The sequence below is a fragment of the Scyliorhinus torazame genome, chromosome 4 (assembly GCF_047496885.1).
Source record: "Scyliorhinus torazame isolate Kashiwa2021f chromosome 4, sScyTor2.1, whole genome shotgun sequence".
Classification (NCBI taxonomy): domain Eukaryota; kingdom Metazoa; phylum Chordata; class Chondrichthyes; order Carcharhiniformes; family Scyliorhinidae; genus Scyliorhinus; species Scyliorhinus torazame.
Window position 1 is genome coordinate 224,983,246 of NC_092710.1, and position 27,974 is coordinate 225,011,219.

A 27,974-nucleotide genomic window follows, 5' to 3' on the forward strand; every position below is an offset into this window, starting at 1 on the left:
TTTTTGTCGGACAAGTTCCACACCTCTGTCACCGTTTGTGTGAAACAGAGTTTCCTAACCACTGCCCTAACTGGCCTGGCTCTGATTTGAAAGTTGTGCCCCTTGTTCTAGATTCCCTCACAGGCAGAAACAAATTCTCTCCATCCACCCACAGAATCACAGGATTGTTACAGCACAGAAGGAGGTTATTCGTCATGTACCAGCTCTCCAAATGAGCAATTTCACCTGGTATTATTCCTCCACCTTCCCCCGTAATCCTGCACACTCTTCTTTTTCAGATAATTATCTAATTCCCTCATGGATGCCTCAATTGACGCTAGCCTTCACCGCACTCTCTGGCAGTGCATTCCAGATTCTGCCTGAAAAGGTTTTTTGCTCTTTTCATCATTGCTTTTTTTGCCAAATGTCTTAAATCTGTGCCCTCTCCTTCTCAATCCTTTCACCAGTGAGAAGAGTTTCTCCCTATCTACTCTGTCCTGACTTCTCATGCTTTTGTATATCTCTATCAAATCCCCTCTCAGCCTTATCTTCTCCAACGAAAAGTCCCAACATCTTCATTCTATCTAAGTAACCATTCTTGTGGATCTTTTCTGCATGCTCGTTAATGCCATCACCTCTTTCCCAAAATGTGGTTCCGAGAACAGGATGCAATACTCCAATTGAGGCTCAACCAGTGTTCTATACATAACCTCCTTGCTCTTGTACATTATACCCTTATTGATAAGCCTAGAATACTGTACGCTTTGCTGACTTATTTCTCAACCTATCCTGTCACCTGATTAATGCACATTTACAGAGAGGTCGCTTTGCTCCTGCATCCCTTTAGAATTGCACCCTTTTATTTTATATTGGCTGTCTGTGTCCTTGCTACTAAATGAATCACTTCATATTTCTGCGCATTGAATTTCATTTACCACTTGTCTGCCCATCCCACCAACTTGTCTATGTCCTTTTGAAATTCTACACTAACCTCCTCATAGTTCACAATGCTTCCAAATTTTGGATCATCTGCAAATTCTCAAACTGTGCTCTGTTCATGAAGATCCTAATATCTATCAGGAAGAGCGAAGGTCCTAATATCTATCAGGAAGAGCGAAGGTCCTAATATCTATCAGGAAGAGCAAAGGTCCAAACAGTGATCCCTGGAGAACTCCACTACAAACCATACTCCAGTTTGAAAAACATCCATTAACTACTATTCCTGTTCCAATCACTCAGCCATTTCTGTATCCGTGTTGCGACTGTACCTTTTATTCCATAAAGTATAACATTGCTCACAAGCCAGTTGAGCAACACTTTATCAAATACATTTTGGAAGCCCATGTATATCTCATCAGCACCATTACCCTTTTCAACCCACTTTGTTGTATTATCAAAGAACTCCAACAAGTTATTTAAATACGATTTTCCCTTAGCAAATTAATCAGAATTTTTCCAAGTGACAATTAATGCAGTGATGTAGGAGCGGTTTCAAGACCTGTGTATTGAGTCAGCTTCCACGTGGGGTTATTCCCTGTGGCTCAACAGAGAGGAGAAAACACAATGACAGCCTGGACAAGATGGCTATTTAATCAAGCTTGTTACGTGTACACGAAGAACAGACTGGATATCTTCCAAGATCTGTTCTGCCGAACAAAGACCAGAACACAGTACTTATTTTTTTTTAAATAATTTTTATTAAAGGTTTTCATAAAATCTCAATAACAAAATGAGAAAGAAAAAAGAATCCAACAGGGTTAAGTACAAAACACAATCTAAAAAAGCAACCCCCCAAACCCCTCCCCCCCGTACATAAATAATAAATTAACATTAACACCCCGACTTAACACAAGTATATACACCCACTCAGACCCTCCAAAATTCCTCCAGCGCTGGGCATGCCCAGAACATATGGGCGTGATTTGCTGGGCTCCCTGATCACCTAACACACCTATCCTCACCCGCAAAGAACCGGCTCATCCTTGTCCCGGTCATGTGTGCCCTGTGCAGCACCTTAAACTGTATGAGGCTGAGCCTCACGCACGAAGAGGAAGAGTTCACCCTCCCTAGGGCATCTGCCCACATCCCCTCTTCGATCTCCCCTCCCAACTCCTCCTCCCACTTACCTTTCCACTCCACCACCGAGGCCTCCTCCTCCTCCTGCATCACCTGGTAAGTTTCCGAGATTTTCCCCACTCCCACCCACCCCCACCAAGAGCACCCTGTCCTGTACTGTGTGTGGCAGTAGCCACGGGAATTCCACCACCTGCCGTCTGGCAATCGCCCTTACCTGTAAGTACCTGAAGGTGTTCCCCGGGGGGGAGCCCGTACTTCTCCTCCAGCTCACCCAAGCTCGCGAACTTCCCGTCCACAAACAGGTCCCCCAACTTTCGTATCCCTGCCCTGTGCCACCCCGAAAACCCTCCACCTGTTCTTCCCGGGGGTTCCCCCATAATGGGGTCCACGCCGAGGCCCCAACTTCCCCCCTATGCAGCCTCCACTGCCCCCAGATTTTGAGGGCCGCCACCACCACCGGGCTCGTGGTATACCTCCTTGGAGGGAGCGGCAGCGGCGCTGTTGCCAGCGCCCCCAGACTCGTACCCACAGAAGACGCCGTCTCTATCCTCTTCCATGCAGCCCCCTCCCCCTCCATCACCCACTTGCGCACCATCGTCGCATTGGCGGCTCAGTAGAACCCACAGAGGTTGGGCAGCGCCAGCCCCCCCCCCCCCCCCATCTCTACTCCGCTCCAGGAACACCCTTCTCACCCTCAGAGTCCCTTGCGCCCACACAAACCCCATCAGCACGGTAGCATTGTGGATAGCACAATTGCTTCACAGCTCCAGGGTCCCAGGTTCGATTCCGGCTTGGGTCACTGTCTGTGCGGAGTCTGCACATCGTCCCCGTGTGTGCGTGGGTTTCCTCCGGGTGCTCCGGTTTCCTCCCACAGTCCAAAGATGTGCAGGTTAGGTGGATTGGCCATGATAGATTGCCCTTAGTGTCCAGAATTGCCCTTAATGTTGGGTGGGGTTACTGGGTTATGGGGATAGGATGGAGGTGTTGACCTTGAGTAGGGTGCTCTTTCCAAGAGCCGGCGCAGACCCGATGGGCCGAATGGCCTCCTTCTGCACTGTAAATTCTATGAAAATACTCCTGTTAACCCGCCTGAAAAAAGCCTTCGGGATAAACATGGGGAGGCACTGGAACAGGAACAAAAACCTTGGGAGCACCGTCATTTTGATTGAATGCACCCTACCCACCAATGACAGCGGCAACGCGTCCCACCTCTTGAACTCCTCCTCCATTTGCTCCACCAGCCTTGTAAAGTTAAGCCTGTGCAGGGCCCCCCAGCTCCTGGCCACTTGGACCCCCAAGTATCTAAAGCTCCTCTCCGCCCTTTTTAGTGGGAGCTCGCCAATCCCCCTCTCCTGGTCCCCTAGCTGAACTACGAACAGCTCACTCTTCCCCATATTGAGCTTGTACCCCGAAAAGTCCCCAAATTCCCTAAGGATCCTCATTACCTCTGGCATTCCTCCCAGCTGGTCCGCCACATCCAGCAGCAGGTCGTCTGCATAAAGCGACACCCTATGCTCCTCCCCACCCCGCACCAACCCCTCCAGTTCCTCGACTCTCCCAGTACCATAGCCAGGGGTTCAATCGCCAGTGCGAAGAGCAGGGGGGACAGGGGACACCCCTGTCTCGTCCCTCGGTGCAACCGAAAGTACTCGGACCACCTCCTATTTGTGGCCACACACGCCATCGGGACCTCATACAACAGCCTAACCCATCTGACAAACCCCTCCCCAAACCCGAACCTCTTCAGCACCTCCCACAGGTACCCCCACTCTACCCTATCGAAGGCTTTCTCAGCGTCTATCGCCACCACTATCTCCGCCTCCCCCTCCCTTGCCGGGATCATGATAACGTTCAAAAGCCTCCGCACATTCGCGTTCAACTGTCTCCCCTTCACAAACCCCGTCTGGTCTTCATGGATGATCTGCGGCACACAATCCTCAATCCTCGTGGCTAAGACCTTCGCCAGCACCTTGGCATCTACATTTAGCAAGGAAATCGGTCTGGAAGACCCACATTGCAGAGGATCCTTGTCCCGCTTCAGGATCAAGGAGATCAGTGCTCGGGACATCGTCGGGCGTAAAGCCCCCCCCACCTCCCTTGCCTCATTAAAGGTCCTAACTAACAGCGGGCCCAATAGGTCCATATATTTTTTATAGAACCCGACCTGGAAACCATCCGGCCCCGATGCCTTCCCCGCCTGCATGCTTCCTATCCCTTTGATCAGCTCCTCCAGCCCAATCGGGGCCCCCAGTCCCGCCACCAGTCCCTCTTCCACCTTTGGAAACCTCAATTGGTCCAGGAAACGGCCCATCCCTCCCTCCTCCTGTGGGGGCTTGGATCGGTACAATTCCTCATAGAAGTCCCTGAAGACCCCATTGATGCCAACCCCACTCCGCACCACACTCCCTCCCCTGTCCTTAACTCCCCTGATCCCCCTAGCTGCATCCCGCTTCCGAAGCTGATGCGCCAGCATCCGGCTTGCCTTTTCCCCATACTCGTAGGCCGTACCCTGGGCCTTCCTCCACTGCACCTCCGCCTTCCTGGTGGTCACCAGGTCGAATTCGGCCTGGAGGCTGCGCCTCTTCCTCAACAATCCTTCCTCAGGCTCTTCTGCATACCTCCTGTCTACCCTCACCATCTCCCCCACCAGCTTCTCCCTCTCCCCCCCGCTCCCTCCGCTCCTTGTGGGCCCTAATGGAGATCAGCTCTCCCCTCACCACCGCCTTCAGTGCCTCCCATACCATCCCCACTCGGACCTCCCCGTTGTCGTTGGTCTCCAAGAACCTCTCTATACTTCCTCGGACCCGCTCGCTCACCTCCTCGTCCGCCAACAACCCCACCTCCAAGCGCCACAGCGGACGCTGGTCCCTCTCCTCCCCCATCTCCAAGTCCACCCAATGCGGGGCGTGGTCTGAAATGGCTATTGCCGAATACTCGGTATCCTCTACTCTCCCTATCAGCGCCCTACACAAAATGAAAAAGTCGATTCGAGAATAAGCCTTATGGACATGTGAGAAGAATGAAAATTCCCTCGCCCCCGGCCTTGCAAATTACCAAGGGTCCACCCCTCCCATCTGGTCCATAAATCCCCTCAGCACTCTAGCCGCCGCCGGCTTCCTACCCGTCCTAGACCTGGAGCGATCCAGTGCCGGATCCAACACCGTGTGAAAGTCTCCCCCCATTATCAGGCCCCCCACTTCCAAGTCTGGGATCCGACCCAACATACGCCGCATAAAACCCGCATCGTCCCAGTTCGGAGCATACACATTGACCAGTACCACCCTCTCTCCCTGCAACTTACCACTTACCATTATGTATCTACCGCCATTATCTGCCACAATGCTCGACGCCTTCTTTCCCACCAAGATCGCCACCCCTCGATTTTTGGCATCTAGCCCCAAGTGAATCACCTGACCTACCCACCCTTTCCTCAGTCTTACCTGGTCTGCCACCTTCAGGTGTGTCTCCTGGAGCATAACCACATCCGCCTTGAGCCCCTTCAGGTGCGCGAACATGCGGACCCGCTTAACCGGCCCATTCAGTCCCCTTACATTCCAGGTTATCAGCCGGATCAGGGGGCTACCCGCCCCCCTCCCCCGCCGACTAGCCTGACCCCTCCTCGGCCAGCCACGCGCCCGCACCCCACACCCGGCCCGTTCCCCACAGCGGCATACCCCCATCTCGACCCCCCCCACTCGCTCCAGCTCCACCTTGACCTTAGCAGCAGCACTCGATTTACCCCCCCCCCCGGCTAGGACCCATCCTAGCTGGTTTACTCCCCCCATTGCACTTCCGCAAGTCAGCTGACTCCTGCTGACCCCGGCCACTCCCGCCTCCCCTTTGACTCCTCCCATTGTGTGGCACACCCTCCTCTCCCGCTCCCCATCCACAGGCTCTCCCCCTCCCTCCTCCGTTCTAAGCGCGGGAAACGATCCTCGCCACCCCACCCCCCCCAGTCTTCGGGCGGGAAATAAGCCCGCGCTCTCCACCTACCAGGCCCCACCACCAAGCAAAACAGTGCCCAACCCGCCCCATCCACCCTCCCCAACCCGAAAGAGAAAAACACAGAGAAAGGAAACCCAAAACAATGCAAAGGCCCCTCCCCCGAACAAAAAAATGTGCATAACATATCCACTGCAGTCCCCAATCGCCCATCCCGACCCTCAGTCTGTGTCCAGCTTCTCGGCCTGAACAAAGGCCCACGCCTTCTCCGGAGACTCAAAATAATGGTGCCGGTCCTTGTAGGTAACCCACAGTCGCGCCGGCTGCAACATGCCAAACCTCACCCCCTTCCTGTGCAGCACCGCCTTCACTCGATTGTACCCGGCCCTCCGCTTCCCCACCTCCTCACTCCAGTCCTGGTATATTCGAACCTCTGCGTTCTCCCACCTTCTTGGCCCACCTGAGCACACACTCCCGATCGACGAACCGATGGAACCGCACCAGCACCGCCCGAGGAGGCACGTTAGCCTTGGGCCTCCTCGCCAACACTCCACGGGCCCCTTCCAGCTCCAGGGGCCCCTGGAACGACCCCGCTCCCATCAGCGAGTTCAACATGGTGACCGCATAGGCCCCTCCAGCCCCTCCGGGAGGCCCAGAATCCGCAGATTCTTCCGCCTCGACCGATTCTCCATCTCCTCGAACCGCTCCTGCCATTTCTTGTGGAGCGCCTCGTGCACCTCCACCTTTACCGCCAGGCCTAAGATCTCGTCCTCATTGTCAGAGATCTTTTGTCGAGCCTCACGGATCACCACCCCCTGGGCCGTCTGTGTCTCTAGCAGCTTATCAATGGAATCCTTCATCGGCTCTAGCAGGTCTGTTTTAATCTCTCTGAGGCAGTGCTGGATACCACCCTGTTGCTCCTCCGCCCACTGCCTCCACGCTGCCTGGTCTCTGCCCACCGCCATTTTGTCCTTCTTCCCTCCCTTCTTCGGGTCCACCACCACCTTTTTTGTCGCCCCGCTCCTAGTTGAAGCCATATACTGACGGGGAGCTGTTATTAACTCCTTCCCACACCGGGAAACGTCGAAAAAGTGCCGTTGGGGGCCCTGAAAAGAGCCCAAAAGTCTGTTTTTGCGGGAGCCGCCAAATGTGCGACTTAGCTCCGCATAGCTTCAACCGGACGTCTCGAGAGGGAATCCTTTTGGCAGTGTTCGCTTCACCAATCTGCCCCAAAAAGTCTGTAGAAACTCCTGAAAAAGGTCTGAGAGTCCGTTCCTGACGAGAGTCATACTCCTCCATGGCAGCCACCGGAAGCCTCGTCCCCGCTTCTTCAATGGCCTTGGTGAGATCTTTTCACAGTTGTTCCCTCTGCTGCTAGAAATCACCTTTAATAAAGGCCCTCAAGTCAGCTTGAAGCCTTTAAGCTTTCCCTTCCCCCGCCTGCATGCTGGAAGAGGCCCCTGTCTCCCCTGCAGCTACAGCCAAACCTTTTACTGTTTCTGCCGGGTCTGGTAACCAAGAGACATACCATTCCTGGGGGACACTGTCGGGGGAATGTTGCAGTCTTCTTCCCACACCAGGAAATGTTGAAAAAATTCCGTTGGGGGCCCTGTAAAAAGCCCAAAAGTCCGTTCCAAGTTGGAGCTGCCGAACCTGCGACTTAGCTCTGCATAGCCGCACCCGGAAGTCCTCAGAACACAGTACTTGTACAACGTTCAAAAATCAATAGCCCACCCCAGTTGGACGAGATCCAATCCTTGAAGCTGAAACGTTTAAACTTATCCAATAGGTTTGTAACCAGTGTTTAAACTTCACCCAATAGAATTGCAAGCAGCGCATGATTGATTCTCATCCTAACAGCTATGCTTACTCGTAATTTGCTGTGCATTCATTGTCTGTGAAAAGCAGGACAGCAAAACCAGCTTCTTGCATTTGTTTCATTCACAAAGACAAGGGGCGGGATTCTCTCACCCCAGGGCCGGGCCGGAGAATCGCCTGGACGGCTGCGAATTGCGGCAAGCCGCCCCGACGCCGGTCCGCCGATTCTCTGGAGAGCGGAGAATCGGTGCCATTGGCGCCGGCACGGTCATGGGCCACTCTATGGGGCCCCCCCCCGGTGATTCTCTGCCCAGGATGGGCCGAGCGGCCACACAAAAAAAGCCGAATCCCACCGGCTCCGTTCACACCTGCTCTTACCCGGCAGGACCTTGGCGTGGATGCATCCAGGGGCAGCCTGGTGGGAGGGGGTGGGGGTCCGATCCCGGGGGGGGCCTCCGCTGTGGCCTGGCCCACGATCGGGGCATACCGATCGGCGTGCTGGCCTCTCAAGCTGGGGGCCTCTTTTGTTCTGTGCCGGCCCCTGTAGCCCTACGCCATGTTGCGTCGGGGCCGGCGCGGAGAAGGGAGCCACTGCGCATGTGCCTGTTGACGCTGGTCCCACTGCAGGTGCCGGTCCCACTGCGCATGCGCAGACCCGCGGCGCACATCTGACGCCGGGGATCGGCAGCTGGAGTGGTGTGGGTCGCTCCAGTGCCGTGCTGGCCCCCTGTAAGGGTAAGAATCGCTGCTCCTGAGGCCACATTGATGCCGTCGAGAAACGCGACGATGTTTACGATAGCATCACCACTTAGCCTCAGGATCAGAGAATCCGCCCAAGATATCAGAAGTGATGTCCTTCCGGACAAGTTAGCTATCGTAAATCCCATTCAATTGCTTATTACTGCTATGTCCTAAAAATACATGTTTCATGGTTAATAATAATTACTCAGTCCTATAATTCATCTCAATCCTCAATAAAGTAACTTATGTAAAACTACTCTTGTGGCATGCTAACTATTCAGTTTTAAGAGGTATCATCGCTGAACCCGCCCTTCACGCTGAATTATTTTTGTAGAAGTTGCCCTGCCACTGAAGTTAAAATATCTGCCGTGCAGTTGCTGGGCTTATTTTTAGTCCCTTTTTTTTGAACAAGGGGATAACATTTGAAATTCTCCGCCCTACCAAGTCTTTCAAGATCCTAAAAATCTCCACTAACTACTTATTTACATTTACCTGCTATGTTCCAGGGAAAAGGAGCCTAGTTTATGTTATCTCAATTTACATAACCCCGGTAAGATCCTGGTGATTCTGTGCTGCACTCTTTCCACGGTCAATCAGTGTTAGTCATATGATGATGGTTTGCACCGTGGTGCTCAACTCTGTGTTAGGCATCACCTGGCGTGGCTCAGGAATGCCACTCTGACAGGGCAGTCTCCGCTACATTTACTGCAGAGGAAGACAGTGGGCTAAAAAGATGCCCAATTCGCTGGGACTCTTCTCAGCCAGCTGAACTTTGCTGCTTACCACCACCCATCCAAACAATCAGCCTTTACAGGTCACGGCTGTCAGGAACTGCCTCCCAGTTGTCAGTGGCAATGGATGCCATTTCAATTTCTCACTTGCAGATATCCTTGTAGCAGAGGTATGGATGCCCAGGAGGTCATGACTCCGTGACCACACTGACAATTCCCCACTAGCATTCCATACCAAGGAAAACCTTCAGTGGCAAATGGACGGGCTCTTTCATGCCTGTAAAGAATTTTGTTTGACCCACAGCATTGAGAAGATAAATGTCACGATCAAGGATGTTTCCATACCGTTATCTATCAGCATTAGCAATGTGACACTGGAGGTTACTATAGTTTCACATCTCTATGCTTCACAATCACCAGCAATCTGTCACTTGATGTTAAACACAGCACATGTATTGCAAAAGCCGCAGCTGTTCTATTCAAGCTGAGGAAGGGAATGTGGAACAGCAGCAACCTGACTGAGAACACAAGACTGCAAGGCCAAGCTCAATATATATCCTTTAAAAGGTGTGGTGCTCATATTCCGGATACGGTTTAACCAGAGCAGGAGAATGAGACTAATTGGATAGTTCTTTTAAAGAGCTGGCACAAGCATGATGTCCTGAGTGGCCTCCTTTTATGCTGCATCATTCTATGATTCTCAGATTCCATTAGACTTTTTGAATATTTTATAGCTGACCACTACATTTTAGTGATCTATTTTGAAAGTGCTGTTGAATGAGACTTCTGGAATTCTTGCAATGCATCTTGTAGATCGTAAACACTGCTGATACTGTATCAGTGATGGAGGGAGTGAATGTTTAAGGTAATGGATGAGGGGCGAGATTCTCCGACCCCCCACCGGGTCGGAGAATCGCCGGGGGCTGGCGTGAATCCTGCCCTCGCCGGTTGCCGAATTCTCCGGCACTGGAGATTCGGCGGGGGCGGGAATCGCGCTGCGCTGGTTGGCGGGCCCCCCCCCAGCGATTCTCCGGCCCAAATGGGCCGAAGTCCCGCTGCTAGAATGCCTGTCCCGCCAGCGTGGATTAAACCACCTCTCTTACCGGCGGGACAAGGCGGCGCGGGCGGGCTCTGGGGTCCTGGGGAGGGCGATCTGGCCCTGGGGGGTGCCCCCACGGTAGCCTGGCCCGCGATCGGGGCCCACCGATCCGCGGGCGGGCCTGTGCCATGGGGGCACTCTTTTCCTTCCGCCTTCGCCACGGTCTCCACCATGGCGGAGGTGGAAGAGACTCCCTCCACTGCGCATGCGCCACCCGGCAATGTCATTTCCGCACCAGCTGGCAGGGCACCAAAGGCCTTTCCCGCCAGCTGGCGGGGCGGAATTCAGTCCGGCATGGGCCTAGCCCCTGAAGGTTAGGGCTCGGCCGGTCAAGGTGCGGGGGATTCCGCACCTTTGGGGCGGCGCGATGTCGGACTGATTTGCGCCGTTTTTGGCGCCGGTCGGCGGACATCGTGCCGATTACGGAGAATTTCGCCCGAGGTGTCAATCAAGCAGGCTGCTTCGTCTTGGATGGTGTCAACCTTCTTGAGTGTTGTTGGAGCTGCACTCATCCAGTCAAGTGGAGAGCAATCCATCACACTCCTGACTTGTGCCTTGTAGTTGGTGGACAGACAGGTAAGTTACTCACTGCAGGATTCCCAATCATTGACCTGTTCCAGTGACCACAGTATTTATATGGCTTGTCCAGTTTAGTTTCTGGTCCATGGTAATCCCCCAGGGTTTTGTGTTATGACACCCCAGGCTAGTGTGCGGTCAATTCCAGCCCCACAGGTCCTGAATCCCAACACAAGTGAATTAACCAATATTGATATAAAAATTCCCAAATCCTTTGGCCCTTGACTGTCCAATAATCTACAGTCACCAGGTTTGTAGGTTAAAACACAATTACTGTTTATTTATAACAGAAATAAGGATGAAATATGAAGTAATTGCAATGGAATAATGGTAAGCTAACCTACTACCCCTCTTTTAGTGCCCCACCCCTCTACTCACACACACAAGACAGACAAAGAAGGGTGGAAATGTGTAAAATAATGTTTAAGGTAAAAAGGATTAGAGTCCTTGCTTTCAATGTTGAATTCTTTGCAACAGGCTTTCCTCCCAGCACACTGATTCATCGAAGCCACCAGTGTATAGTTGGTGATGGTCTTCTTGCAGTAACATTCATTCAGTACTCACAAGCAGTAGGATTTCCTCTGGAGAGACACTGGACCTTCAACTCAAAGGTCCACCTTTGAGTTTACTTCTCTGTTAAGACCCTTTGTCTAGCGTCAAATCCAGCTTCCAGCCCAAGATTTAATCTCAATCCTTTTCAGTTTCAATAAAATGACATCCAGCCTTGCTGGGGTAAGTGAAGAGATCTTGCACTGAATTTTTAGAGATTTCCTCATATCAGATAGAAAATCAGAGCTGTACCTTCCAGCTTCAGAACCGAAAGTGAAACTAAAAACCCTAGCCTGATCACACTGAGAAACATTCCAGAGAAGTCAGAACCAATCACCATTATGGGCAATTTTGAACCAGTTCATTGGCCATCAATCAAACTGATCTCTTCCTGATCTCTCCTGCTTGAATTAAAGGCAAAGGCTGCATTAAAGTCACAGGCCCATTAATCATCCATGAATCAAAATTGTAATAGTAAACAAAATAAAAGGGAGCAGGGAACAAACAGGGTTTAAACTGGAGGATCCTTACGGTTGATAAAGGGAATTCAATGATGGTAATGCCATTAAATATAAGGGGCGATGGTCAGATTCTCTTTTGATGGAGATGGTCATTGCCAGGCATGTGTGTGGTCCAAATGATACTTCCCATTTATCAGCCTAAGTCTGAATGTTGTCCAGGTTTTCCTGCATATGGGGATTGTCTGTTTCAGTATCTGAGGAGTTGTGAACCATGCTGAACATTGTGCAATCATCAGCGACATCCACTTCTGACCTTTTGATAGAAAAGGTCATTGATGAAGCAGTTGAAGATGGTTTATTGTTCTCAGGCTTTATTTAGCTGAAAAAATCCAAATGTGGTAAATAGATTTTTTATGAATGTGAGAGATCTTTATTAATGCAGAGAAATTTGAAATAGATACTTGGAACTTTGCTTCCTAAAATTTTATTTTGACTAATCTCTGCTTGGGTCCTTAGGGCTGCCCGTGGTGAATACTGGATTGGATTGGATTGGATTTGTTTATTGTCACGTGTACCAAGGTACAGTGAAAAGTATTTTTCTGCGAGCAGCTCAACAGATCATTAAGTACATGAGAAGAAAAGGGAATAAAAGAAAATACATAATAGGGTAACACAACATATACAATGTAACTACATAAGCACTGTCATCAGATGAAGCATACAGGGTGTAGTGTTAATGAAATCAGTCCATAAGAGGGTCATTTAGGAGTCTGGTAACAGTGGGAAGAAGCTGTTTTTGAGTCTGTTTGTGCGTGTTCTCAGACTTCTGTATCTCCTGCCCGGTGGAAGAAATTGGAAGAGTGAGTAAGCCGGGTGGGAGGGATCTTTGATTATACTGCCCGCTTTCCCCAGGCAGCGGGAGGTGTAGATAGAGTCAATGGATGGGAAACAGGTTTGTGTGATGGACTGGGCGGTGTTCACGACTCTCTGAAGTTTCTTGCGGTCCTGGGCCGAGCATTTGCCATACCAGGCTGTGATGCAGCCTGATACGATGCTTTCTATGGTGCATCTGTAAAAGTTGGTAAGAGTCGATGTAGACATGCCAAATTTCCTTAGTTTCCTGAGGAAGTATAGGCGCTGCTGTGCTTTCTTGGTGGTATCGTCGACGTGGGTGGACCAGGACAGATTTTTGGGTGAATTATACTGGGTGAATTATCATGACAGATGTAAGCTGGGTGGGGACTGTGGAGTGGCACTGATAGCATAGGGGCTCTAAAGGTTGGTGAAGCAGCAAAGATTGGCATAGAGGCTATCCGGGGTTATACGGTTGTGTACAGGGCATGGCTCGGCATAGAGCATGGGACCATGTGGAGGATGAGGGGCGGGGTGAGGAGTGAGTGCTGGAGGCATTTTTTAATATGTGTTAATCGCTTTTATTTTATTTGTTGACACAGCCTCGAAGCCTCGAAGCAGGCCAACTGCCCAGCAGTATCCTCGCTTCTTCCCAGGTCACCCACCCCAACTGCTATTCTAACCCCTTCACCCACAAACTGAAAATATGGGCCGGGATTCTCAAAATCCCGGCCAAGTGTTGACGCCGGTGTAAACGCCGGAGTGGTGTACACCGGCGTCAATGGGCCTCCTGGCCCAGAGGTTCAGCAGTCCTCAGGGGGCCAGCACGGCGCTGGACTGCTCCACGCTGCTCCGGCGGTGAAAGGCGGCCTTGCACAGCTGGCACGGGTCCGCGCATGCGCATGGTGGCTGTCTCTGCACCGGCGTCCCGCAACATGGCGGAGCCCTACAGAGGGCCAGCACGGAAGGAGGTAGGCCCCCTCCAGATCGTGGGAGCCGCCAATCAGTAGCCCCCGATCGCGGGCTTGGATGCCGTGGAGGCTCCCCCAGAGTCAGATCCCCCCGCCCTCCCACCAGGACGGCCACCGTGGCCGTGGGTCCGAGCTGCCGCCGGGTGGTACCATGTTTGAACCACGCCGGCGGGACTTGCGGAACTGGGCGGGAATTCGGCCGATCGACCGCGGAGAATCGCCGCGGGGACCTCTTTCAGCGGCCCCCGACTGGTGCCACGTTGACCGTGCAGGAACGATTGCCGCCGATTCTCTGGTCGCCGGAGAATTGCGTCCCGGCGTCGCAGCGGCATGGCGGGAATTTCCCGCGTCACCGGCGATTCTCCGACCCAGCGCGGGCTCGGAGAATCCCAGCCATGATGTCAAGGCAGCCATTTTTAAAGATCAGGATCATGGAGCTGGGAATCTTCTCATCTCTGTGCATCCAACTAGGGAGATAAAATCTGAGCATTTCTGCCATCAGCAAATTTGGAACTATCACTCACCGTGTTAGTTAAGTGCTAATAAATCTGGTGCCGCTACCTCAGCTGTAGATCCTGGACAGACACCTAGACCAGCCCGGATCATTCTCCTGTCCCATGGATGATGCAGAGCAGGTCAGAGGGAATTATCTCCAATCTCACCCCCAAAAGAGGTGTCACAGCTTTCACCTGCACCCTCTGTTGCTATCTTTACTTGCTATAAATATGGCAGTCAATGAGGTTGCCCTTCTTTTATCTAGATATTGATATGATATGCTTTCCGAGTCGCCAGGTATCAAATGATACCACCACAAGGTTCAACCGGGTATCGATCAAAGAGCCAAACAACCAGTTAGTTAGTTCAAGATCAATGGTACTTTATTTACACACAAGGTTAACTTACACATGCAACATAAACACTACGAGCTAAACTACACCTAACAACTATGACAACCTGTTCTTAACTTCAGGCACCCGGCTTAGGTCAGAGGAACAGTGGCCTTTGTTCGAATCTGGATCTGCTGGGTCTGGAGAAGTAACTGCTGTTCAGCTAGGCTCATCCGTCTGGTAGCGGGCATTGAACTTGGACTTGCTTCTGGTCGTGGTGCTGCAGCTGGAGTTAGACGTTGCCGGAGCGCCAGGTCCAAAAGAGCTTGAACACATGGCAGTGTCTCTCTTTATCCTTGGGGGGATCTTTTCGCGCTCTTTTGGGTGGTCCTTAGGTTTGGCCCCAATTAATTGGGCAGTTCTCGATCACTGCCTTCGATCTGAGCCAATAAAGGGACGGGTGCCTTGATGGCTGGGCGTGTCCTAAGCGGTCATTGACCTTGCTGTTTATGCTTCCTGAGTAAAGGGAGTGGTGCCAATGTGTCTGGGTTTGTATTGGTTACCTGAGTATCAGTCCTTTGACTTACGGAGATGGGCCATTAAATGCTAATCGGTTGGGGGTTTCGATGCTGTCTGGATTCTCTACTCACAAATGTACATTCAGGCTTTGTGCCTGACTGAATCTTACATTGTCCACATTTTCCTTTAGGTTTTGCGAACGTCCATGTTTCTTGTTGTAAGTGGCCATCCCAGATGGCTACACCTCCACCAGCGTAGATACTGACCGCTCAGTTGAGGAGAGGAAGAACAGGAAACTATAGGGATCTAGTGAGCATGGGAAATCACAGGCACTAGTTAAGATAGGGCACCACTGTAATGTAGCACTTTTTAAAAAAACATACTTTGTTCACCACCAGACACCAAAACCACCACTGGCATCAACCCTTGAGCCTCACATAGCACCCACTGTACTCCAGTGATGAGGATTCCAATGGCTGACAAAGTGCTAAAAGGCTGTCCACCCCGGAAGTTAGTTAGCAGAACACAACAGGACCCCTGACAGGATGGAAGCAAATGAGAGCATATTCTGCGTTTCTGAACCCTATGACAAGAATATTCCTGAGCAGGACATGTTCAGCTCTATGTCAGACAGGAGTCAGACATATCTCTGAGGATGAGAGGAGCAAGGCTCTGTCCTCAATGCAAGTCGTCTTCAATCATCTGCAAAGTTCGGCCAATGGCTTTCGCACCCTGTCCATGGAATTGGGCACCACACTAATGCTGAGATTACTCACCATTACTTGACGCCAAACCTGGAGGCTATGAGGCGTCCCTAGCCTGATGGCCCATACAGACCCGGCCATCATCCCAGGTCCTTCCTCCTCCTCCTCCATGGGTTTTCCCTCACCGCCCTCCTTAACCGCCTCCTCCTCTGAGGAGATGTGGGGCTCCTCCATCTCCTCCGGGTCCAAGTGGATCCCCCTTCTGCAGCTCCAAGTTGTAGAGAGCTCAGCAGACCACAATAATGTGGGACACCCTTTGGGAGCTAAACTGGATGCACCCCCGGACAGGTCCAGGCACCCGATCTGCATCTTCAGCTGTCTGACTGCTTGCTCCACCAGCACACTCGTTGAGGCTCCAGCTTCAGTGTAGCACATCTATGCCTCACATTGTGGCCTGCACACTGGCATCATCAGCCTCCTCCTTATTGGGTACTTCTTATCCCTGAGGAGCCATCCCTCCAGACAGCGCTCTCCCTCAAAGACGTCTGGGATATGTGGGCATCCCAAGATGTAACCATCATGAATGCTGCCCGGAAAACGGGCACACAACTGCATGATTTGCATCATGTGGTCACAGATAATCCTGACATTGAGGGAATGGCATCCTTTGCGGTTCATAAATGGCGCCTCCTAGTGCCATGGAGACCGTAGGATCACATGGGTGCAGCCTATCAAACCCTGCACTCGGCAATACCAGCTAAAAGGGCGGAGCCCCTGACTCTGTCATTTGCTTCCATCCTGTCAGGGGTCCTGTTGTGTTGGGTCTTTCTCGGGGTACAAGCTGAATCTAGACAAGAGTGAGTATTTTGTGGTATCTCGGCTGGGTGTGGGGGCAGGGGTGGGGGGGCTGCCATTCCGTAGGGCAGGGACTCACTTTAGGTACCTGGGGGTGCAGGTTGCCCAGGAGTGGGGGGAAGGGGGGGGGGGCTCCACAGGTACAACATTTCTAGTTTGGTGGGGAGAGTGAAAGCAGCTCTGGCAAGGTGGGATGGTCTCCCTCTGTCACTGGCGGGTCGGGTACAGGCGTTTAAAATGAACATATTGCCACGATTTCTGTTTATTTTTCAATGCCTGCCGATTTTCCTGCCAAAGGCTTTTTTCAGAGAGATTGAGGGAAGGATTACGTTGTTCATATGGGGAGTGAAGGTGGCCAGAGTTAGAAAGGTGTTACTACAGAGGGGAAGGCAGGCAGGGGGTTGGGTCTTCCAAACCTGATGTATTACTACTGGGTGGCAAATGTGGAGAAGGTGTGGAGCTGGATAAGAGGGGTGGATTCCCAGTGGGTCAGAATGGAGGAGAGCTTGTGCAGGGGGTCGGGATTGAAAACACTAGCAACAGCGCCACTCCCGATAGCCCCGGGGAAGTACTCAGGGAGTCCGGTAATAATAGCTTCATTGAGAATTTGGAGGCAGTTTCGCCAACACTTCGGGTTGGGGGCAGGGTCAAGGGAAATGCCGATTCGGGGGAACCACAGATTTGAGCCAGGGAGGTGGGATTGAAATTTTCAGAAATGGGAGGAGAAGGGGGATTAAGACACTAAAAGATTTGTTTCTTAGGGGTCAGTTTGCAGGATTGAAGGAGCTGGAAGCGAAGTATGGGCTGGAGCAGGGGGAAATGTTTAGATATATACAGGTTCGAGAAGATGTGTGTGAACGTTGCGGGCCCCCCCCCCCCCCCCCCCCGCTAATCACGTTCATATGTTTTGGTCCTGTCCAAAGCTAGAGGATTACTGGAAGGAGATTTTTACGGTAATTTCTAAGTGGTGCACGTGAAACTGGACCTGGGCCCCCGGGAGGCCATATTCAGGGTGTCGGACCATCCAGGGTTGGAAATGGGTGCAGAGGCAGATGTTGTAGCCTTCGCCTCGTTGATCGCCCAAAGGCGAATCCTGATGGGTCGGAGAGCAGCCTCTCCACCCTGTGCCCTGGGGGGATCTGTTGGAATTCTTGACTCTTGAGAAGGTTAGGTTTGAACTGAGGGGAAGGATGGAGGGGTTCTACAATTCATGGGCATTATTCATTATGCACTTTCAAGAATTGGATAACATCGAACATTAGTTGGGGGGGGTGGGAGGGGGCGATGGGTGTTAATGGTGGCCATGGGTGATTCCTGCTTCCTTTTTGTCAGTTGTTTATGTGAACAGTGGGTGAATGTTTTGGGTTTGGTGAGATCGTTGTCATTGATATGGGGATTGATATATTTGTTACTGATTATTGTTTATTACTGATTATTGTTTACTGTGGGTGGGTGTAAATTTGGGAGAAAATGTGAAAAAGGAGAATAAAGAAATATTTAAATGAAATGCGGCAGGTAGGCAAGCCATTCCTGAGTCACAAACTCTGCCCTTGCAGCCTCTTCTCTCATAGGAACCCACCCAGTTACTTCACAGTCGTTACCAGTGGTGACCATCAATATACACCTCATTCCACCCACTTTCCAGCTCCCAGTAAGGATGGGCACTCCATCAGCAGCGATTTGAGCAGTAGCCCAGCAAGGAGGACATCAGAGGCGATGCCTGTATGTCAGTCTCCAGACTCTCTTAAAGCAAGGAGCCCCTCAAAATGAATGGAAGGTAGGGCCTTTTTCGCTTCTCTCTGGATTTTGAGCCTATGCTGACTTTCTAATGGACAGAGGGCTCAAAATTGCTCCGTGTGTGTGAGATAGACTATGCATATTCTGTTGAAAGAATTGACTTTGCTTATTTCATTGATTCTTTTATTTCACATATTTATGTGCCACTCAATCCAAAGTAAGTACCTGTGGAAGATCCTTTAAGCAACGGTTCCTTTGAAAGCTTAACAGCTACAGGGGAATCAGTTGAAGTCAATCATCCATTTAAATGTCTGGTTGAGATGTAGCTGTGAAAAATACTACATTGACTATGCAGAGATTCCCGGCTCAGAGCTCAATCTAATTTATTAGATCTTTTTTAAAAAGCATCTTTAGAGAGTGGGCATTATGGCATTGGTAAAGTGCTCTTTAATCCACCTCTACATGCTGTTCAATTAGCTCGCTTGATTTTTTAAAAATTGCTCATTGGATTTGGATATCGTTAGCAGGCTATCATTTGTTGCCCAACCCTAATTGTCCTTGACAAGATTATGGTGTGATGGAACTGCTGCAATCTATCTGATGCAAGTGCACACAAAGTGCTGTTTGGAGATTCCAGGATTTTAGCCTAATAACATTGACTCCAGTTTTGCCCAGACATTATGATGCCCAACTTTGTCAAATGTTGCCTTGATGTCAAGGACAGTTACTCTCACCTCAATTCTTGGGCTGGATTCTACTCTCCGCTGCGCTACATTTCTGTTTTACCCCACCGGCAGGATGCTCCGTTATGCTGGCAGGTCAATGGGGTTTCGCATTGTGGGGCAGCCCCACACCGTCGGGAAACCCCCGGGCTGCCAGCAAAATAGAGCATCCCGCCGGCTGAGAATCCAGCCCCTTGAGTTCAGCTCTTTTGTACAGTTTTAGATCAGGACTATAATGAGATCAGGAGCAAGTGGCTATGACAGAACCCAAACAAAGTGTCAGTGTGCAGGTTATGCTGCCTATCACTGTCAGTGACACCTTCCGTTGCTTTGCTCATGATCGCGTGCTGACTGATGGCGCAATAACTGGTCGGATTACATTTGTCTTGCTTTTTCTGATGTTGGTGATCTGAGGCGGTCTACGTTTAGACCCATAGGTGGGCACCAGTCCTACTACTTCACTGCTTGTGACATCAGGGGCCATTTGTGGGTACGCAAAATGTATATCTGTCCAGGCGTCGATGCAAAATGTCTTTAGATACAATTCTGAGCAAAGACCAAGCATTCCCTGGCCCTATCAAAAATCAATGGGTCTTCTGGGGCGGGATTATCCCCTACCCGGCGGGGCGGGGGGTTCTGGCGTAATGGAGTGGCGGGAACCACTCCGGCGTCGGGCCGCCCCAAAGGTGAGGAAGTCTCCGCACCTTTAGGGGCTAAGCCCTCACCGTGAGGGGCTAGGCCCGCGCCGGAGTGGTTTCCGCTCCGCCGGCTGGTGGGAAAGGCCTTTGGCGCCACGCCAGCCGGCGCCGAAAGGTCTTCGCCGGGCGACGCATGTGTGGGAGCATCAGCGGCTGCTGACGTCCTCCCCATGCATGCGCAGGGGAGGGGGTCTCTTCTGCCTCCGCCATAGTGAAGACCGTGGTGAAGGCGGAAGAAAAAGAGTGCCATCACGGCACAGACCCGCCCGCGGATCGGTGGGCCCCGATCGCGGGCCAGGCCACCGTGAGGGCACCCCCCGGGGCCAGATCGCCCCTCGCTCCCCCCAGGACCCCGGAGCCCACTCGCGCCGCCTTGTCCCGCCATTCAAAAGGTGGTTTAATCCACGCCGGCGGGAGAGGGTTGACAGCGGCGGGACTTCGGCCCATCGCAGGCCGGAGAGTCGCCGGGAGTGGGTACGACCGGTGCGGCGCGATTCCCGCCCCTGCCGAATCTCTGGTGGCGGAGAATTCGGGACTCGGTGGTGGCGGGATTTATGCCAGCCCCCGGCGATTCTCCGACCCGGTGGTGGGGGGTCGGAGAATCGCGCCCCTGTATTTCGATTTCCACACTCAAGACTTCATTACAACCAAAATCTTTGGTCCAAGTGGTTAGGTCAGTGATCGGATGTGTCACAGCATGCTGGGACTAATCATCCACGTTTCTGCATTTGGTGCACACTTGGTAAGTCATTACTTGTTACTTATTCATGTATTTCTGTGTTTACTTAGTACATTAACTACATTCAAAAACATTAAATAAGTTTCTCGTTTAAAAATGACAGGTCAGGAATCTAACCCTCTTATTACATGCTTTCTTATGGGAAAGTTATTTTTGCTTGGCTCGCTTTTGTTCAACGTGCCATTTTTCATGAACAAGTTAGGTGCATTGAATGAGGGATAGCTGCGGTCACAAAAGGTGCTATATAAATGCAAGATTTTCTTTTCTTATCAGACTTCCTGCCTGTGGAGAAAATAGAAGATGGGATACTGTCACTCAGCTTGACAGGCTATGATTTTTATACTTCTGATATTTGTGTACACGTTTGTGTGTATATTTATCTGCGATCTGAGGCAGCACACCTCAATTGCTCAGGTGAAGTTGCCTAGAAATGAAACACAACAATGCTTTTGTGTTTATAATACAAATATCTCATGCACCTCAGTAGTTCTGACATGAATACAAAATAAAGGGACATTAGACAGACACCACGAGACAACAGATAAATCTAACTTTAAGGATCTGTCAGAAGTTATTGGAAAATTCCTCAGTACGCAAAAATGGGCAACTGCTCTTTCTGCAGTCACATTACTACTCGAAAACAACAGTTTGTCACTAGCTGGAAGCAATATCAAATTCAAGGGATTAAAAATTGGATGAAGTCCGTTTGCTGTGGGGATTGGAATGTGAGATTACCACATGCTCAGTCAAAGTGATGCAGGCCCTGTGAAAACTTTGTGCTACCTGCTCAATGATCGTGGGGTTCAGCCAAGTGCTGCTGACTGGCTACATACTCAGTGGGTGTCCAGTTGGCTGCATGGCTAGCATTTGGAAGATTTCTTAAAGGCAGCCAACACCTCTTGGGAGGGGGGATACATTTAGTTTGCAATAGCTGGTGGTACTATATCAAAAAGTGCTTCAGAGCAAGAATATGTGCATCAATGGAGCAGCAGGCCAAAGAGAAGGCTTTCAGGTTTTCTGATGTGGAACTGGAGGCCTTGGTCCAGGAGGTGGGAAGGAGAAAAGAGATCATGTTTCAGCAGGGCACCAGAAGGCCTCCAGGAAGTAATGAGAGCTCGCAGCTCAATTCAAAAAAAATAAATTTAGAGTACCCAATTTTTTTCTTTTCCAATTAAAGGGCAATTTGCACATGACCTAACCAGCACATCTTTGGGTTGTGGGGGTGAAACCCACGCAAACACGGGGGAAATGTGCAAACTCCACATGGACAGTGACCCAGGGCCGAGATTTGAACCCGGGTCCTCAGCGCTGTAGTCCCAGTGCTAACCACTGCACCACGTGCCGCCCTCTAGCAGCTCAGTTTAAGGAGTGTGATTCCCCCAAGGACCTGACTGTAGGGCCGCACAAAGTTCAATGGTAGTGAAGGCCAGTGAACTCACCTTCAAAATGCCATTTCCTACTCACTGCATCACGGTCCTGCTCAATGGATCACACCCCTGTCTAACATTCCGCTGCTTCACATTTACTAATGCTCTCAGCCTCACACCCACATCTAGCTAGTATCAGGAAAACCAACCAGGAAACATTAGAATAAGTTCAGTGAGATTGACATGCAAAATGGCAACATTTATAGCATACATTGCTGAGGTTGCCATTGTGGAAGATCCTATCCCAAGGAAAATAACTCGCAACTACATTTACTGAGATTATTGTTAATGTGTTGGTGCATAAATATGCTGAAAGGAGGTCTACTCATCGTTACCAAAGGGACAGACATAATCAAACTTTACAGAAAATAAACAGAAGGTTTCCAGCTAGAATAAATACGCAACATCAATGAATATCCGATAACAAGTGACATTGCATCATTAACTAATAATTAGATATAGAAATGATTGCAGCATATAACAAGTAGTGATAAATAATTATTTTTTTGTTTTTTTTTAATTAGAAATAATTATAATCTGAATATTACAAGTTTACTATTTCAAGATTAATATATGTCCAACTTGTTATGTTTCATTTTCAGAAATCAAGATTCTCAGCAACATTCTTCGTTTTTGGCATTGGTAAAGTCTACATAGATGCACTCCACACTGCGATGCCATTTTCTGTTTGGCAAGTAGTGTAGCATGCAATCAAGTCATCCCCACAGTTCTTGGATTTACTGATTGCAGTAAAACGCCTGGAACATTGTTCAGATGATTCCAGTAATGCATATCTGTTTGAGATATGCTTCGTATTTGATAATTTGAAGCTTTGAACGCATAGTCAAATACTTTCTGTCCCTCCGGCGGTGGACCCCAGGAACACCGTGTTGATTGGGGGTAGAGATGATACCATATTCGTCACCTCCCCAGGTTGTCTGTGGGCATCTATTGTATCCTGAGAATTATATTGACCCGAGTTGTTGCTGTACATGCATTGGGAAGAAGATGAAGAAATCACACTTTGCATATGTGAAGCTGCAAAAAAAAAAAAAAATAAGGACTATAATTACCAACATACTATGGTGTAGATCCCAGAAAGTACTTCCTCTCAAAACCAATTCCTTTTCGGAGAACTGTAAAAAGTATTTGTTGAAAATGTTATGATATACTTCTTTAGTAAAGTTGTTTACGGTGTACTGTCTGTCCTGAAATTGATTATTTCAAATTGCCTTGAAACTTTAAGTTAAATTATTGCTTAGCTCTATTATTTATTTACTTGTTACAGTGCAAAAGGAGGCCATTCCGCACAGACAGTGACCCAAGCTAGGAATCGAACCTGGGACCCTGGAGCTATGAAGCAATGGTGCTAACCACTGTGCCATGTGGGTTTCCTCCGGGTGCTCCAGTTTCCTCCCACAGTCCAAAGACATGCTGGTGCATTGGCCATGCTAAATCGCCCTTAGTATCAAAAAGGTTAGGTGGGTTACGGGATAGGGTAGAAGTGTGGGCTTAAGTAGGGCGGTGCAGACTCGATGGGCCGAATGGCCTTTTCTGCACTTATGATTATTTATGATGCGGAATAATTTAATTTTTGATACCAAAAATAACTGATTCCCTGGCGACTAAATATGGCATTATTTAAACTGGAGGTTATGAGCCATTATTATATCGCACAGTCACATATATATAATACAAACATCATCAAACAAGCTTTCCGGAATGAACTTCAAGGAAGTTTGCTACGGTTAATGTTCGGCCAGAAGATTAAGAACTTCATTTGGATGAGGCCCTTCAGGATTGTCATGAACAATAAAACATGGCACTTAACTATTCAATGCAGTAAATATATTTTTATTACTAAAATGTGACCAGACCTCTGTACATCCTTTCATTTTTATTGCTGCCAGAAATCTCAGTTATGTTTAAAAATATGATTATAATGGAATCCTTCAAAATGTCAAATGAAAGAAGGTACGCAAAGCAAAACGAGGTAAACACAAATCAGCAGGTCTTTGATGTTATTCAAGGACAATTGCAATTCTAAACAAGTAATTCTGTCTGAGACTGGATACAGGTTGTAACCAACAAGAAAAAAAGAAAAATATCACTACATTCATGAAATAAACTCTTCGACGGAGATTTGCTCGTTTATCTGCCAAATAAATGCACGTTATATACTTAGTATTTCAAAGCTAATAATAATAATAATCGCTTATTGTCACAAGTAGGCTTCAATGAAGTTACTGTGAAAAGCCCCTAGTCGCCACATTCCAGCGCCTGTTCGGGGAGGCCGGTACGGGGATTGTTCTACATTACATGCCAGTTGTTTAGCCCACTGTGCTAAACCAGCCCCTAATTAGGTAACTGTAAACATAAGTATCTAGATTTTAGAGTTAATAGGAAAAAAAAAATCAATTTTTGTACCATAACATCATTAGGAACTGAAAGATGCCACATTGAAGAGGAATGTATCTTGGTGTGCCAGAGCTGCAGTACACCACTACATGGGGGCTTGTTTAGCTCAGTTGGCTTGACAGCTGGTTTGTGTCGCCAAGTGAGACCAACAGCACGGGTTCAATTCCCTGTACCGGCTGAGGTTAATCATGAAGGCCCCACCTTCTCAACCTTGCTTTTCGCCTGATGTGTGCTGACCCTCAGGTTAAATCACCACCAGTCAGCTCTCCCCCTCAAAGGGGAGCCTATGGTCATCTGGAACTATGACGACTTTACTTTTACAACGACTACAATTTTGCCAAGCACATTTGCTAAGGAGAGAAAAACAGTCAGAAGTGCTACTTCCTACTACTATCTTGTGACCCACTTCTGGAAAATGCAATTGTGTGGATACTGGGTTAGGATAGAATCTGGCTCTGTTGTGCTGTTCCTATAGTCAGATTGTCGGTCATGCTTCCAGCTATGATTCAGGAAAAATGATAACTCAGGCAAGAAACCAGAGGTGAGTTATGAAGTGATATCAGATATCATTCTCATTACGGAAGTGATCAAGTGAAGAAAACTTACAACCAGAACATTGAAAAAGATGAATCATTTGAACGTTCAAGTATTGATGGACAGTCACCAAATATCTTGCACATCAGTCTATTGCAAAATTTTACTTAATTGAGCTTCCAGAGCAAAATAATTGCTCACTGACAGAAAGTATAATGTCTGAAATTTAGTTTCAGTAACTGAAATTGGTGACCTCTGGGGCAGGATTCTGCCGTAATCGGAGGGGTGGGCAACTCCGGTGGAACGGAGTGGCGTGAACCCCTCCGGCGACGGGCCGCACCTTCAGGGGCTAGACCCGCCCCGGAGTGGTTTGCGCCCCGCCGGCCAGTGGGGAAGGGGCTTGGCGCTATGCCAACCGGCGTCGAAGGGCCTCCACCGGCCAGCGCGACTTGGCGCATGCGCGGGAGCGCCAGTGTGTGCTGGCGGCATCCCGACACATGCGCGGGAGGGTTCGTCTCCGCATCGGCCATCGCGGAGGATCACATCGGCCGGTGCGGAGATAAAGAGTACCCCCACGGCACAGGCCCGCCCGCGGATCGGTGGGCCCCGATCGCGGGCCAGGCCACCGTGGGGGCCAGATCCCCCCGCGCCCCCCTCGAGGACTCTGCAGACCGCCTGCAGAGCCAGGCCCCACCAGTATGGACCTGGTGTAATATACGCCGGCAGGACTGGCCGAAAACGGGCGGCCACTCGGCCCATCGCAGGGCGGAGAATCGGCGGGGGGGCAACTGGCGCGATTCCTGCCCCCGCCGAAAAACCGGCGGCGGAGAATCCGGCAGCTGGCGTCGGGGTGGCGGGGCAGGATTCATGCCGCCCCCCCTGGCGATTCTCCGGCCTGGCGGGGGGTCGGAGAATCCCGCCCCTGGTTCCCGACTCATGTGAGATTCTGTGCCCATGTTGTCGTTTACGTTCACATAGGTACAATGATATAAACTTTGGAGGAAGGCTTTTGGAAGATATGTTTGCACACAGATATGTGCATTAACATTATAAAGCTAAGAAAATGAAGAAAACTGCAACAATAAATTTATCTTACTGTAAGAAAGCCAGGAAATCATGAAGTTTGTGTACTTACCATGCTGTGAATCCGTGTCTCCCTTCGGGAAATGTTTGTGTAATTGTGGAGGTTGGTTTTATTGGAGGTTGGGAGGCCTTTTTGAAGGGTCATTAGAAGATTTTTTTGAGTAAATATTTGCATTCTTTGTAGTATCCTTTGAAGGGTTATTTGCATTTAGGTTTTTAAATGATTTTATAAGTTACAGCTGCATTTTTGTCTTTTCTCTGCAGAGCACTCAATGGCAGTTGGCTGCATTGCTAATGCATTCTTGAACTATACTCTCCGTCAGTGTCTTCTTCATCAAAGCTGGCCGTTGCATCTTCAAGCTTTTTCAAGGCATCACCAAGTGATTCTGAGCTAAATGTCTTCTTCCTGAACATCCTCCCCCTCTATATCCCTCTGTTGTTCCATTTCTTTCAGGATCTCAGAGAATGTCTGCATGAGAGGCAAGCAACTTTGCACCATCCACATTGTTTAGCTCTTCAAATCCAATTTGCTTTCCCATTTCTACAATTGTTTCTTGACTTTCCTCAATGGAGGTTACATAACCTTTGACTCTAACACAATCTGGCCACAACTTCCTCCACACACCATACATTTTGAGTGAAGTAACCTCATTCCATTCCACAGAGATGTTGTCAATAGCCTTAACAATTTTGTAATTCGTCCAAAATGTCTTTATGGGTAGGTTGGCACCTTTGTCTTGTTTTTATATTGCAGGATGATGGACACCATTATTGTAAATTAACTTTATTAATAACATATTTCATCCCATGAAGGAAATTAACTTTATTAATAACATATTTCATCCCATGAATTCTTGCTCTTGCCAGCACCTGCCTCAGTCTGTGGTTGTGTTCTTCTTGTGTGGCACACCATTGATATAGGTTTCCACACCCTCTTCTAACCCATCAAACAGCTGCTTTGCTATTCTATGGAACACCTCAGGAGTTGAATTAACACTAAAAGGAAAGTGTAAAGACCTGTAACACCCGTATGATGTGTTGAAGGTACAGAGATAGGAGCTGCTTTCATCCAGCTTGACCAACCAGGAGCCTGAACTCGCATCCATAACTGAATAGTGTTTAGCATCTGCTGGCTTACAAGTGATTTCTACTGTGGGCAATTAATAATGCTCTCTTTGAACTGCCAGGTCTCGATCTCTGGAATCCAGAGATGCTCGCAGATTCCCACCTGAATTTTTAACAATTACAATTGGATTAACCCACTTTGTTGGTTCGTTAATTTTCTTGATGATGTGAATTTTCTCCATTCTGTCCAACTCTGCAGTCAGTCGGTCTCAGCATTTCTGGTATTTTCCTGGGTGGGTGTATTTTGGTGTCACAGTTTCATCAGTCTTGATGGTGTGATCTCCTTTCAGGCACCCTTGGGACACAACTTTGTACTCACTCAGCATGTCATCAGAGGTGATAATCATTATTCTCTTGATTAGGTTCAGATTTTTACAAGCTTTGATTCCAAGAAAGGGTGTTGCATCTTTTTTCACCACTAGAAAGGAAGTGCTTGAGACTGTTTATTTGTAGTTCACTTTAAATGTGAATTGTTGTTTTGCAGAAATTTCTTCACCCGTGTAATTACACAGCTTCTCTTTTTTTTTAGTTAACAATTCTCCTTTACTTATCTTACAATACAAGCGTATGGGAATGACATTTGCTTGTGCACTTGAGTCAAGCTTGAAATTCACCATGATGGCAATCCATTTATCTTCTTTAGAAATTTCTGTTACTGCATCAATGAAAAGTTCAGATTCAGTGTCTGAGTCGTCATCTGCAATTGTGTGCACTTACTTCGATTTACACATCTTAGCAAAGTGATTTAGTTCATCACAGTTCTTACACTGTTTTCCGCAGGCTGGCCAACT

The 27,974-nt window shown here is 49.3% G+C and overlaps 1 protein-coding gene and 1 long non-coding RNA gene across 11 annotated transcripts in view; one reads left to right on the forward strand and one right to left on the reverse strand.

Moving 5' to 3' along the window:
* LOC140410789 (uncharacterized) overlaps nucleotides 1-23,220 on the forward strand; it is an 84,090-nt gene extending 60,870 nt beyond the window's left edge. For 3 of the 6 annotated variants that reach the window (XR_011940741.1, XR_011940739.1, XR_011940738.1), the window contains 4 exons: nucleotides 12,489-12,551; nucleotides 18,257-18,477; nucleotides 20,870-21,010; nucleotides 22,626-23,220. This is a non-coding gene — a long non-coding RNA (uncharacterized lncRNA). Of the gene's footprint in view, nucleotides 1-12,488; nucleotides 12,640-18,256; nucleotides 18,478-20,869; nucleotides 21,011-22,625 lie in introns of all 6 variants that reach the window. The other 3 variants (XR_011940743.1, XR_011940740.1, XR_011940742.1) reach the window with 2 other exon arrangements.
* The window catches only part of rfx6 (regulatory factor X, 6), a 128,889-nt gene continuing 123,782 nt past the window's right edge, over nucleotides 22,868-27,974 (reverse strand). For all 5 annotated transcript variants that reach the window (XM_072499409.1, XM_072499412.1, XM_072499411.1 and 2 more), the window contains one exon: nucleotides 22,868-23,061. In XM_072499409.1, coding sequence (XP_072355510.1) covers nucleotides 22,868-23,061 — 194 coding nt within the window. The remainder of the gene's footprint in view (nucleotides 23,062-27,974) is intronic.